Source organism: Solanum lycopersicum, chromosome 8, assembly GCF_036512215.1.
Source record: "Solanum lycopersicum chromosome 8, SLM_r2.1".
Classification (NCBI taxonomy): Eukaryota; Viridiplantae; Streptophyta; class Magnoliopsida; order Solanales; family Solanaceae; genus Solanum; species Solanum lycopersicum.
In genome coordinates, this window is record NC_090807.1 from 57179570 (window position 1) to 57194417 (window position 14848).

The 14848-nt window shown below is 31.4% G+C and overlaps 1 protein-coding gene across 6 annotated transcripts; it reads right to left on the reverse strand.

Moving 5' to 3' along the window:
- Nucleotides 1–2055: 2055 nt before the first annotated feature.
- Nucleotides 2056–11022, reverse strand: LOC104648848 (replication protein A 70 kDa DNA-binding subunit B-like). Of its 6 annotated transcripts, XM_069288145.1 has the most exons (19): nt 10891–11022; nt 10553–10615; nt 9476–9636; nt 9148–9224; nt 8857–9000; nt 8654–8767; nt 8296–8404; nt 6914–7136; nt 6364–6540; nt 5946–6231; nt 5763–5853; nt 5509–5642; nt 5355–5433; nt 5138–5273; nt 4862–5019; nt 4238–4361; nt 3879–4169; nt 2379–2540; nt 2056–2274 (listed from the first exon to the last, which is right to left on the reverse strand). In XM_069288145.1, the coding sequence occupies exons 9-17, from the start codon at nt 6505–6507 to the stop codon at nt 3882–3884; spliced, it is 1440 nt and encodes a 479-aa protein (XP_069144246.1). In that variant the 5' UTR covers nt 6508–6540; nt 6914–7136; nt 8296–8404; nt 8654–8767; nt 8857–9000; nt 9148–9224; nt 9476–9636; nt 10553–10615; nt 10891–11022; the 3' UTR covers nt 2056–2274; nt 2379–2540; nt 3879–3881. The 6 variants fall into 6 exon arrangements, with proteins under 6 accessions (XP_069144246.1, XP_069144247.1, XP_069144245.1 ...); XM_069288146.1 differs by lacking the exon at nt 6914–7136 and having other exon boundaries at nt 9148–9213; XM_069288144.1 differs by lacking the exon at nt 6914–7136 and having other exon boundaries at nt 8911–9000.
- Between the last annotated feature and the right edge of the window lie 3826 nt (nt 11023–14848).

Here is a 14848-nt window from a genome sequence, read left to right on the forward strand (position 1 = left end):
TGATTAATAATGTACTATCCCTCATTTAATAGATTATAAATGTTAAATTTGTTAAGTTTCATTTCAATCGTCATCTAAAAACGATATTCATAATTAAGATATAAGTAAAAAAAATAAAGTGATGATATTACTTTTGAAAATAAAAAAAGCTATAGAATTAATTAAAAAAAGTAATCCTTTAATATTTATTTTAAAGACCGCCCGAAGCGCGGCCAAATTTCCTAGTTTAAATATAATTGAGAATACTACAATGTCAAATCACGCTCCTCTTTTTTTCTTTCAAATTGAGTGTCGTGGGGTTATTCCTTAATGATGTCATTAATTATATCTTTCATTTTTTTTTAAGAAAAGACTTTTCTTAAAAAGAATTATATATGTACGATAAAATAATTATAGGCATAACTAGGGTGGCAAATTGACTAAATAATATCGATATCCATTTAAAAATAGATAATTAAATGGATAAAAAAAAAAAAAAAGTAATAAGGAATTGGATAGAAAGAAAGTTTTTTCTGGGGGTTAGGTAGGGTGGAATGGTGATTTTTTTTCAAAAAAAAATTAAAATATTAATGAAAAAATTAAATATTTTTGTTAACTTTTTTGCGGGATGGGTGGGCTGTGGGTGGGGGTAGGGGGATGATGTGATCATTTTTTTTTTTACAAAAAGAAGTTCAATCAAAAAATTAAAATTTTTTTTGGATGGGTGTGGAGGGGGAAAAGGACGGGGGGGAGGCTGGTATGGGGTGTGTGGGGGTAGGGGTTTGGTGGAATTAATTTTTTTTTAAAAAAACATTTTTTTGGGAGGTGGGAGCTAGGAGGTGGAGTGAAGTGATAATTTTATTTATTTTTTTATTTTTAAAGCTTCTAATAAGATCTCTAATATAATATGGATAATTATTGTTATTCATATTATCCATTGGATAACTTGTTTTTACCTATTTAAAATATGAGTCGAGTTAGGTAATTTATTTATTTTTATTTAACTCAAATTTTGATGAACTCATATTCGACTCACTAGCTCATTTTTTTTATTTGATTGATGACACTAATTCTATTTGACTTTTACAAAACAATAAAAAAGACTTTCTTTTTTTATTTTCCGATTGGTATCTCATATGATGATATCCACCCCGGTTCTAATTACTCTATAGTTACAATTTAAGTTGTGAGAAAAATAGAAATTATCACGATGTTTACCTCAGATCCAACAAATACATATTCTTCATATACACTTTTTTTTTTTTTATAAACTGAAGTTATCTATCATCACTCATAATTTATTTGAACATTTTAATTGAGGCTTACATCTATTAAATACCTATCTTATTAAAAAACATGTACTATTAAGTACTTTTTGATCGATATGACGTGAAAGATGTATTACACCCTTGAGAGGCGCATGAAAAGTTGAAAATGGCACTAGTACAAGCCATTCACATATTGACATGTTCACATTTTAAAAGTTAAAGCAAAAAACTTTTTTTTAAAAAAAAAAAAAGAAGAAAAGAAAAACTTTAGTTGATCCCAAGAAATCTCAACTAAAGTTGTAAATAGTTAAATTTGGTGGCAACGATACTTTTAATGAAATATGAAAAATAACAAATAAATTATACTTGATCGGAAGAAATCTCTTGTCGATTTTTGCTTATTTTGATACAAATTCGAAAAACTGAAGGTACTAATAATAGACATGAAGCATCTTGATGTAATTTTTTGGTAGCCAATTGGTTGATGAATTGTACGGTGACTTCAACGGAGTTGGTCGCAGCAAGGGTGATGAAGGTAAATGCCTCGTTGGACTCGGAAGTGCCACCTCCGGCCATGTCGGAGAGGGCACGGATAACGATGTAAGGTACCTTCTGTTGGTAACAAATGAGAGCCACAGCAGCACTTTCCATTTCAACAGGACTAACACCAAACTTGTTGTACATAAAACTTCTATAGGCTGCGTTGTCTAAGTATACTAGATGGGGAACGCCCGTGGCAAGCACGGGCCCAATAGTGAAAATATCAGTATTAATGAATCATTGATGATAATTGTTGTAGAAGATAAGATAATGTAATAATGTTATATAGTATTAGAGATATTCAAAATATATGTACAACTGATACCATATTAACTAAGGTAATAAAATCAAAATATTTTTTTGACATATGAGATCAACATGTAATTGTTTATCATATTATATATGTAGAGGATGCTGCTGTTCACTTTCAGTTGCTGATCTTCTTCATCATTCCCAAAACCATAGCATAGGGAGTTGTTAGGGGTTCCTGAGAAAATTGTTAGTGTTAGTAAATTTAGAAAGTTGAGTTGTTAGTGACAGAAATGAAACTGTTCAAAAAGTATATATGACAAATGTGGGATATAATATTACCAGCAAAGCTAAATAACGAAGGCTGCACAAAAAGTTAACTGATTCATTTCGTGGACAAAAAGTTAACTGATTCATTTCATTCTCCCTATTGAGGAAACTTGAATCGACTGGGAATCCAAAAACTTCGTTAAGCAAAAGTCACAAAATCAAGTGAGGAAGTTCCTGTAATTAGACAAATTAAGGTATGTTAAAAAGTGAAAATACAATATTCAAATTCATATAAGTTGGATGTGTCATTTCCTGTATGTAAATAGGCAATAACTCATGAGATAATTGGCAGAAGTTGAGAAAGACTCAGTGTAAACACAGGATTGCTTCAGATCCTCAGTATTTAGGGGTCAGAAATTCATATTTTCCAGTGAGGTAAGGGAGTTCAGTGAAACTATACCAAGATGCTCATGTAAGTAATAATGTAAGCAGTTGTCTAACTTAAAAGTGCAGCAAAGTTTCCAAATACATAGCCAAACCATTGGCTTAAATATAGCCAAAAGTGTAGCAAAATGTAGCTTGACACATAGCAACAATAGACCGAAATTTGATGAGAAGTGCAACAAATAGTTTAGTCTAAAATTCAGCAGCAATATGATAAAATATCAGCAACCCATGGTGTAAAATACATCAAAAAAATGGAGCACAAAAAGATTAAAATGCAACAATGATTCAACCTCAAAATGAGGTATCAAACTATAGCAGCCAACCTCATCAAAGGCAACAGTTAATTCTCATCAAAGACAGACAGGGCAGACACATTATCTCAATTTTTTTCCATTCCTGTTTCATGTAGTTGATGATTTATTAAACTAATTTACAATTTATCAATGACACTCTTAAATTTTTTTAAATTTCAAATACTTGTAAATGTTTTGAACTGTTGCTTGATTTACATTGTTGGGTGGTCTGTTTTTTATAAGATTAAACTATAATTATTCGGAATTCTGAAGGCATATCAAAAACAAAGATGCAAACAGAGGCATGGTATGCAGCAGTTGTCTAACTTAAAAGTGCAGCAGAGTTTCGAAATACATAGCCAAACCATTGGCTCAAATATAGCCAAAAGTGTAGCAAAATTTAGCTCGATACATAGCAACAATAGACAGAAATTCAATCAGAAGTGTAACAAATAGTTTAGTCTAAAATTCAGCAACAATATGATAAAAAATCAGCAACCCATTGTGTAAAATACATCAAAAAAATGGAGCACAAAAAGATTAAAATGCAACAATGACTCAACCTCAAAATGAGGTATCAAACCATAGCAGCCAACCTCATCAAAGGCAACAATTAATTGTCATCAAAGACAGACAGGGCTGACACATTATCTCTATTTTTTTCCATTCCTGTTTCAAGTAGTTCATGATTTATTAAACTAATTTACAATTTATCAATGACACTCTTAAATTTTATTAAATTTCAAATACTTGTAAATGTTTTGAACTGCTAATCAGTGTGATTTATAGTTTGATTTTGAATAATAAATGTGATAATCAGATGTAGACTGACCTTTTACAGGTTTTTTGTTGGTGTGGGTGGTTCAAATTTCGGAGTTGCATTTGAAGAACCAGCTGCAGTAGTTGTCTCTGTCACCTCCATCTCACTTATCTCCAAAGGTCTTATCTTTTTGGAATTCCTATCAATAGCGGTTGGAGAAGTATGTTGCTTTTCCATGTAGGAAATAATGGAGTAAGTTGCTTGTGTATTGTTTGAGGTACCCCAAGATGACTTCCTTAGCTGAATTTGAAATAGTTTGTTGGACAACATCTCATGGACATGATTAACATGCAATGATTGCCTCTGTAAATGTAAAGAGTGAGAAGAAACTCTTTGTGACAATAGATGTGTTGGCTGGAATAAGAGATTACCTTAGCACAAGTTATGTCAAATATGTCTTCCGCTGTCATGGAGAGTAGTTTTTCTCCCAGTTCACCAGAGATAGATGCTGTGACTGTAGCAGTACCGTCAGTAAGATCAATTTGAAAGATACACCTGAAATCATGATAAGTTAAAAATATGAGTTTTGTTACTTTTCCTTTTTCTGACTTTTTGAGATTTGATTTAATGTGCTTTTTTCTTTTATTATTATAGGGACAATTTATGATTCATTGTTAATACATATCAATAATGTTTGTTGTTATGTGTGTGATCTATTAATTTTAGAGGTTGAAGGACAGCCTTCTACCAAAAAGTGTTTTCGATTTTGGTACTTACATAGTTAAAGTATTACTTAATGTTTGTGTATATGTATAGGTCTTATATTAGTTTTTCAAACATATAATTGTACTAAATGAAGATATCTTAAAGTAAAACTATTTAGAACTACTAAGCAACTAATGTAAAGTTAATTTGGTATAAACTTGTCACTATTTTCTGTTATAAATGATACACATCAGTGAACATTGCCATATATACGGGTTATCAGTAGCACATAATATGTATTCTTAAGTAGATATATCAATTGAACAAAGACGAAGGAGAAGGATAAATACCGAGGAAGTAATGTTGTTTTCCGATTACATTTTGGACAATGAAAATCCTTTCTATCTTTTGTGCGCTTCTTTTGTTTGCATCCTGAGCATTCAAGTACACAAAACTCTTGCAATTCATCTGATATGGCCATTTCTGCTTCAAGATAGAATAGTCCCATCTGTTGGGAAATATCATATACATAATACATGTTGAGTTACTGATGAATAAATAAAATTTATTTTTATTATTTAATAAATATGCAAACTCTTAAATTATCAGCTTGAAGTATGACTTACAGAAGTTGGTGATGAAATTTGTTCAATAGAGACAACTTGTTGGCCGGCAGGAGTCAATACCATGAGAGGGGCAGATGAGCTTGTTGAAGTTTTGTTCGACTCACGACTTAACAACATTGATTTGTTTTCTTTTGCCCTATTGTTACAACAAATAGTTGGTTTAATAGGTTCTTTAAATGCAAATTAAAGGTAGAGAATAGTGATGGAATATTAGTACCATTTGGTGAGTTCTACTGCCTGTGGGTAATTAGGAGCTATGTGTATTGTTGAATTGTACCTACTCTGCAGTGACAACCCTGTACGACAGAAAGCTTGCATAACGTTTTGTTATTATATATAAATTCTGTTGGTAAAAAGTTCAATGCATGTACCTTGAAAAGTAGAGATTCCTATATTCCTGCCAAGGATTACAATAAGATCCATTTCTTTTTCCATTTTTGCTTCGATTTCATTTCCTTCAATTTCTCCAAAATCCTCCCATAGAGTGAGGAGAAATTGATTTTTGCTAAAGTACCATGATAACAACCAGATGATAAGTGATGGTACGATTAAGTAAACAATAAAAGTGTTTAATTATTCAAAATATTTTCGTTGAATGGGAATATATAAGGCAAAATGGGCTTACTAATTGTCACAAATGATAATTTCTCGACATTTATGATTACTGCGACCTGCGTATTTTTGAGGACTACAACGGAGAACGATTGCCAGTATATCTGTGTATATAATAAAGAATGAAATGTTGTAAGTGTGTGTATCAGTAAGCAGGTATATTTTACTGTTGTAAAAGTTAGTAGGGTGGATATACCGATTTCAACAGCAGAATCAAGCATCATGTGAGGAATGCGGTCAAAGGTTGTGATATTCAGCTTTGTTGGTGGTGGAAGTGGATTCTCAACTCCATTAGATGGTGTGATATGTTCAATTACTGTTTCTTTGTCAAGAACCCAGTAAAATTTGTGTATCGGCTTGCCGTGTGAAGTTTGGGAGATTTTGACTCTTGCGGTAGAGATGAGATAGGTATTCATGAGTTTAAGCATTTCTGCATACTGTTCAATTTCATCTGCATACAGTACTGCCTTTATTTGACATTCCTGAAAGTAAGAGTTGTAGAGATTTGAGGATAAGTTAAACTGTTTACTAAGAGTAAAATAAAACAAAAATTTTCATATGAGGTAAATATTAAAAAAGGAGAATATTCATGAGATTAAATGTAATGAGCTCACTTGTTCATCTTCCAAAATCAAATTTTGAAATCTACATTTCTTGTCAGGGCTTTCTCTCGGGCGTCCGATTTCCACAATTTGAACTTTGCAAATCCAATCTTGTGTTGTTAATGCTATTTGATCGATGTTCAATGTTAGTACCATGTTTGTTAGAAATGTTTAACCAAGCAGTAGTATCTGCAAGATAGCATCATTATTGAGTGAAAGTCCTTTCTTTTATGTGGTTGCATGAACATGAACAATTGAATTAGGAAGAACATGCAAGAACATATTGTCCTCCACATACTGAAAGTACACAATTTGTAATGAAAGTACAATAGGAATATTTGTAATGAAATTCAGAACATGCAAGAACATAATTATCCCCAACTCAGTCAAACATTAGAAAATATAATTTCCTCAAATCTGTCTGCTAGTAATAAAATTGAAATTTTAATTGAAAATAACAAGTTTAATTTGTCCCATATTGATTTTCTCCTTTGATGACAACTAAAATCTGCAAGAAAAATTGAAAATGGGAAGAGGGAAAACATGAAAAGGGGAAAAATACCTTAGAAAGAGAGCAATATTTTTTTCTTCAGGAAAGGATGACAAGTTTGTGCTTTAATGTAATGATGTTGATGAATAATGTGTAATAATGTGTGTATATATATATATATAATATATATATTATCTATATATAAAAATATATACAATACAAAGCAGACACGTTATACTATATAAAAGTACAGGTGTCTTCTTTAAAATTGATAGATTTGGCAGCCAATGAGATTCTGCCAAAAAAGAGAAAAAGTTATTGCATGTAATAGTAAAATTTAATGATGTGTGTCAGAAAAAGAAGTTATTACATATGAAATTTATTTTGTTATTATTAGATATATAAATTTGGAAATTGATAAATATGGAGTACAAAATAAAAATGGCAGAAATCACTTATCTTTGTTCAAGTATATGTATTGTGTATTTATCTTGAGTGATTGCTATGAAGTTGCCTTTTAGGATTTTTTGAGAATTTATTTGAGAATTAACAGTTATTGTAACTATATAAAAATAAACTGAAAACCACTATATTATTTTTGAGGTAATAAAATGGTTGTGTAGCAAGTTTTAACTCCTGTCCAAGTTTAATTTTACAGTTGGTATGTATATATACATAAAGCTTTCACGTCTATAAAAATCAATAAATTACTACTTGAGATAATAGATACTTTCTTACCTGGACATAACAAAATTAGTAAGACTTATTCTTTAAATTAGAAAGGATCACACAATTTGGTAGTGAACCAAGTCAGATATACTTGGTGATTGACATGTTTAAATTTGTCCAATGTTCTACTGTAGTTGTGACTGCATTCTTCAACAGTATGAGGTCTAAGTGTTGAAGCGAAAGGAAATCAAGAGAAAAGTAAAAATAGTTTTATATTCATTTAAGTACATAGCATGCAAATTCCCTGGAAACTAACTCACAAGCTAACTCACTGTGAATTCTGTAATCTGAATAGAGCAGTTGCATATACATGTGAGAAAGAGATGAGCTATTTCTTCTATCAAATAACATTGATAATATTTCAATCTTGGATCATGATAGAACCAAATATTCATTCATGTTGAAGTAGTAATAATTTATAGTTTATGTGCAATAGTCGCCTTATAAGGATTTTTTATTATTATAATAAACGCATAAGATCTTACCATGAATCAAACATATAAATATAAAAAATACATATCAATTAATGTGCTATAAAATTTACTCTCTGTCATAGAGCAGTAATAATGAACATAATTCGTGAACGAATATATTCATTCTAGACCTATATCCCAACCTTAATGAAGAAGTGAAGATCACAACATTTTAAGAAGTTAGACATGTTTCATTTGGTAAAACATGAATTATCAAATGATGAGAACTATTGTGGCTATGAAGGAACTTACTATTTCAAGACTAAGCTCCATCGTTGTTGGACGTAAATAGTGTGAAGTTCTGAGAATGGGCAAACAGATAATGTAACATGTGGAATTGATTTTGAGAAAAGACAGATTCCTGCAAAAATCAAGTAAAATCATTATGCAGTCAAAATCTCAATGGTTAATCAATCATTAAGTGCTAACTCATTAGAAGGAAAAGGAGGATGGTTTCCAAATCGCATAAAAACATGTACAAGTTCTCTTTATTTTTAGTAAAAACATGTGCAAGTTCAGGAAACCAATTCCAAAAATAGAGGAAGTTACAATAGAAATTGAATAATTACAGCATAGTAAAGCAAACAAAACATTCATATAAAGTGGTTACCTCGTTTTTAGCAGCAACATCTTTGTCACCACCTTGAATTGGCTTCAATGCAAGTTGAAGGTAGTCCTGCGGAGTTATTTTGCGGTTGTCCTCGACCCAATCCAAATAAAAATCCTTTTGCAGAAAAGAAAAATGTATTTTAATAGTTTCACAAATAAGAACAGAAGAAAATCTACAGTGATAATAAACAAATTGTCAATTACTCTAGGAAACCAAATGAAGACTGGGGAGAACTGGCCAAGCTTAGAAGCACTGGCCTTTCTTCCAGAGGCTTTAACACGAATATGCCTAGTCATTTCAGTGACAAGAGAGAGGCAGTCAAGCGCAACTTCATCGATACCTCCCATCTAAATTACAGGATTAAAGAGATTATCAGGACAACTAACAAATAAACTGACTGTAGCAACAAGGAAATTCACTGAATCCTGAGGGAGAAGGGTTGAAAATCGCATATCAAAAGAAGCAAACGAAATCCAAGTTTCAGTGCTCCTAACCTGGTTATATACAAACATACTTGAGAGAAGGACTGCCAGGGAGAATATCTGTGTGCTATATATACCCTGTGAAAAAGCTAAACAAAACAGAAATTTTTTGAAACAACAATAAAACAAAAATTTATAAAAGGTAAAAGTCAGTGACAGGAAGGATAGAAAGGACAGAGGAAAAAACAAGGCATGTTCTAGAGTTATAGTGCTAGTTCCTTTAGTTTGTGAAAAGTTTAGCTATACAAAGGTAGGACAATGTAATATAAAGACATATAGCATGTTCTAGGTTAGTATCCTCCTTCAGAAAACCAATAATGTTAAAAGGGTGGAAACTAACCGTTTGATCATAAGCATCAATTCCTTATGTGTCCAGCAGTAATAAGTTGTATTCTATTCCATCAAGAGTTGTTCTCCTTAAAGGTGAACTCCACAGCCAAATACCTTTTGTGCATGCCGATGAGTTGCAGCCACTTCAAAACCACTACTCCTGCGAAGAAGCTATTGGGCATACAACAGGCTCTCAGCTACATATTTTCGGTAAAGTAAGAAGCGACACTAAGTTACACATGATAATTTACATGGGAAAGTATACAACTATAAGTTAATAATAATAAAGATAATTGTGATGTCGTTGCAATAGACCTAGTTAATTACATAAATCAATGGAGTTTGTAAAAGAACAATAGCCACTGTACTATAGCTTTGACTCATAATTTGACTGTGATTGATGTATGAAAAGTACAAGAAACATTCTTTACATAGAGGATGACAAGTTCATTGCAGAAGGAAAAGAAAATAAAGAAATTACAGAAGCAATACAAAGGAAACTGAACAATGCTGAATGGTCTCCCCTCTAACATATAATTCCTGCAACTTTCCAAAACATAAAAGTAGATAAATCAGGAGTTGATACTTGATTCACAAAAGGTTTCAGATTTCTGCTTCTCAAAATGGCAAATCAGAGTAGCCATCTTCCATTTGAGGCTTAAACCCGTAAATGTAGGAACCATATGCTTCCATATATGGTGAACTCCAGTTGAAAGTTGAAATCCTCCAAACATAGATTCTAATTTATCCATCATTTTATCATGATTCGTCTCTTTTTTGATCCTCAAAACAAATGTATTTTTTTTTGACATCGAGTATAATTGATACCTTCCCAAAATTATCAAATACATGAAATTCTAAGACTATAGACAATCAATGATGATTTTCACATCCACAAGAGAATGAAAGAGGAAAAGAAAAGATACATTACGCAATAAAGGATATCTTGTATGTGATTTCTACTACTTCAATTAGAAAAATAAAATGAAAAAGAGCTCACTCAATATTGTGTTTTAAATTGATGTCCAGCTTGGTGAAACAAAAAAATCATTGAAAATAAGAAGGGAGGCTTCAGAAAGTACGATACCTATATATCATCCATAAGTGTTCAGTGCATCTAATGCTTCAGGTGTGGAATTCACTGGGGTAACTGTGAAGCAAGAAGACATAGAAGGTGAAAAATCTCAATGTAAAAGAGAGTAAAGAATAAGAAAAACAAATCAAGATTTCTTCATCAGTGAATGTAACATTTGAAATGAAGCATTAACATTCTTTTAAGCCGTTGAAGAAAAGAGAGCTTGAATCAGGAATTCACAATCATACATATAATTATATGGCATCTTCCTTTTAAGTTTTAAGAAATAGAGAGGCAATAACCAAAAAACACTGTATAAATCTGAAGAATGAGATTTTTGAAATCTGTACCTGAGTTAGTTGTTATTGAATCATGTCACCTCATGGCAAGTGTTACAAATGGAAAACGGGAAAAAAATCCTAATGAGAGATTTTAATCTTGAAATTTCTCTACTCCCTTAGGAGAATACCACTACAACTGCAAGGTAGAGAGGCTCAATATTAGCCCACTTAACATGTCATGATAAAATACGACAAATATACTGTATAATTAAGTAGTAATGTAGTATTATACCCAATCTAATACTTCACCAAGATGGAAAATATAACAGAGTGATGCAATGTAGGAACTAACAATAGTAAGGTACATAATTTTGCATTATACTATAGAATGTCATGACAATTAGGAATGAATTTTTTCAAAAAAATTATTCGCCAACTTATTTTCATTGTAATTTAATAATTGTAATCCTAATCAAACTTAAGCTTTATCCAATTTTGAATCGTCCTATGGAAAACGTCAAATGAGCTGGCTGCAGAAATATTTCACTTAAACAGTTTTAAATCTTAGTTATAAGTTATATAAAGGAATCAACTATGAAAATCATAAGCTTAAAAACATAAGATAAAATGAGGGGGTATGTTGAAGTAAAACGTAAACCTAAAGTGTAAACTGTAAAATGTTATCAGCAAATTGCTAAGAAAATAGATCCAGCGACCTACACAAAAGTGAAGAAATAACGTATAATACTTCTTTTGCCTTTCTCAGCATCATAAAAAGATGTTAAAACAGTTGAATATTTTTAAAAAATAGCATCAAACATACTAAAATGAGGAAAAATCATAGCAGAAGCAAGAGAAGAAGGAGAAGCTGACAACGCAGATTTTTCAAGCTTATATAGTACACTAACAACATCATTAAATAAAAATAATCCAAAAGAGCGAAGAACAAAAGCCCAAATAAACTCAGCAAAACATATATGTTAAATGTTGGAACACTGAAGAAGAAACATATAGCAACCATTGAGTAAAATCTGGTGAAAAAAACAGAAGGAACAGCGGCTCAAAATACAACACAAAAAAAGAATCAGCGAAAGGCTAAAATTGAATAGATATTCAACAACAAAATGAGGTGCGAGAAGTTAAATAATAAACAAACAGAGAAGATAAGCAAGAAAATTGACTGAACAGTGAAAAAAGTCAAGAGCATTAGTTGGTTTAACGTAATGACTGGAAATTTTGATTACCTCACCATCACTTATTTGCACTTGTATTATCTGAAATAAGAAAGAAGCATTAAGAGGTAAATCTTCTCTGTCATTTCCTTCAGCTAGAACTATAAAAATAGTTACCCTTATAGGGAAAGTTGTTGCTGCAATGTTAGCATTTAGGTTAGTGAAAATCAACAATTTCAAATTTGAGTAATTGGACAGGAACAATTTGAATTGAAAGATGAAATTTAAAACTTCAAATGTTGAAGTGATACGATTGCAGTGTAACTTGTACTTAGCTTTAAAAACAAATGAAGTAAAGGAATCCAAAATTTCACAACATCTAGCATAAGGATGCTTACTTGTTACACTTATTACTTTTAAAAGTATCATGACAATGCTTTTCGAATGATTTCGTCATAAACTACATTATATGTAGAATGACAATCTGTGTCCTGTGCAGTTGGTGGACGTATTAATATTTTTACATTGTCTGAACATTTTGCTCGAGATAAAGCAACATAAAGTTGTCCATGTGAAAAAACTGGTTCACGCAAATATATTCCAACAAAATCTAATGTTTGACCTTGAGCTTTGTTTATAGTCATAGCAAAACATAATCTTATCGGAAATTGTATTCTTTTGAAGGGAACTGGAAGTTTCTCGTCTTGTGATGCTAGTAATGGTATCTTTGGAATAAAGACATGTTTATCTTTAAAATCACCACTACAAATAGTAGCACTAATAACATTTGACTTAAAATCATGACATATCAATCGTGTACCATTGCATAAACCTTCAATAGGATTTAAGTTTCTTAATAATATAACTGGACAATTTTTTTTCAAAGTTAATCTATAAGGTGGTAAGTTAGCAGGATGTAAGGTATGCAAAAAATCTTCAAATTGGCATTGATCATTTGGTTCTATAGTTTCATCAATAGCCGTATATACTGTAGCATCATTGGGAAATCGATGTATAAGCATATCATTTATTTCATCAACAAAATCATTTTTTGTTGTCAAAATAATACGGGAAGTCATAAAAGATGGATTACAATAGAATGTACGCAAATTAGGATAAGTAACATTAAATAAAATATTTAAAGATTCTATTTCATGTGTAAAGGGAATGATAAAATTATTGGGAATTTCAATTTTGTTGCAATTGTTAGTTTTTTCTTCTCCATTTCCAATTCTCATTAAATATGCACAAAATGCTGGATCTTTTTTCGCACGCATGTTTTCAGATAAGCACAATTTTTCAAGATGATTCCAAATACGGGAGTATAATAAACTTTGATTTATAAAGTCTTCTTTTTTTCCACTACGAACAACAGGAAGTGTTTGTCTAAAGTCTCCCCCCAAAACTACTACTTTTCCACCAAACAGTGCTTTTGTATTCATAAGATCTTTTAGAAGTGTATCAAGAGCTTCAATCATGTTTTTTTTTGCCATTGAGACTTCATCCCAAACAATTAGTTTTGAATCTCGAATTAGAATCGCTAACGAACTTTGTTTACTAATATTGCAAGTGAAATTGTCATCGATGTCAACAGGAATTTTGGAACGTGAATGAGCTGTTCGTCCTCCCGGAAGTATTGAAGCTGCCACACCAGAACTTGCAGTTGCCAAAGCTATGAATCCTTTTGTTCTTACAGCAGCCAACAAAGCCCGATATAAAAATGTTTTTCCAGTTCCCCCAGGACCATCAATGAAAAAAGCTCCTGATTTATTAGAATATACTCTTTCAAGAATTATGTTATATGTTCTTTTTTGTTCAATATTTAATTTGTTTTGTAGAAGTATATCTTCTTCAGACACTATTATATTTCTTTCAAAATAAATTTCTTTTGCCTCATTAGTTGTTCTAGAAGAGCTAAGATTTCCAAATATATTTTTGAATTCATTTATGTTATGTCCAATTGAAAGTAGAACTTCACTGATATGATTTAAAACTAAGAGTTGAATATCATTTTTTGTAACATTTGGAATTGTTTTAAAATCCTCTGACATAGAGTCTTCATATTTTTTCCAAAGATCTATTGGGTTACCAGGGTTACAATAAACTAATAATGTTGCAAATAGTCTTCTTAAACTATAAGGCATTTGATAGCTGACTGCTTCAGACATACAATCAATTAAGTTGTTATCAGAACGTAATAAGCCTCTTTTTTCTGCAGCTTCTCTAAATGTAGTGTAGCATCTTTCATTCATTGTACGAAGATCTTCGTATGATGTTGGTCCTCTTACATTCATTAGAAGCAACCTAAGATAATATCTTTCTCCTTCGGTTGGATGACATGTGACAATACGCCCGATAGTAAGTCGTTGTTTTCGACGCGACCACATTTTGTATAATGATGACCATACAAAGTGTTGAGGAAACTCTTTATACAGTAAATTCAGATTTATAGCATCGTTAGTGATTTTGTTCATAAGAAAGAATTCTGTTAACATCGTTTTTTTAATCATTGGATTGTTTATTATTTGATCCACAGTTTGGTTATTTTTGAAAGAAACAAATTGTTGTCCATCAAGATGCAATTGCAACTGGCAAACACTTGGAGTCATTTCACTTATCGCAAAAGCAAGCAGACGCCATGCAGCCTCCGGTGGAGAAACCCATCTAGCAGATTGGTATTCTTTGATTTCATCTATTTGTATGTTAGTATCATTATTATTTACAGAAAATGAAATTTTATCATGTCCTTTGCAAATATATTTGTAAATGTATTTGACAGCCTTAATGTCAGAACATATTTCAACATTCACATGACAACCAAATTTCTTCAGTAAATACGGATTGTACGGAACAAT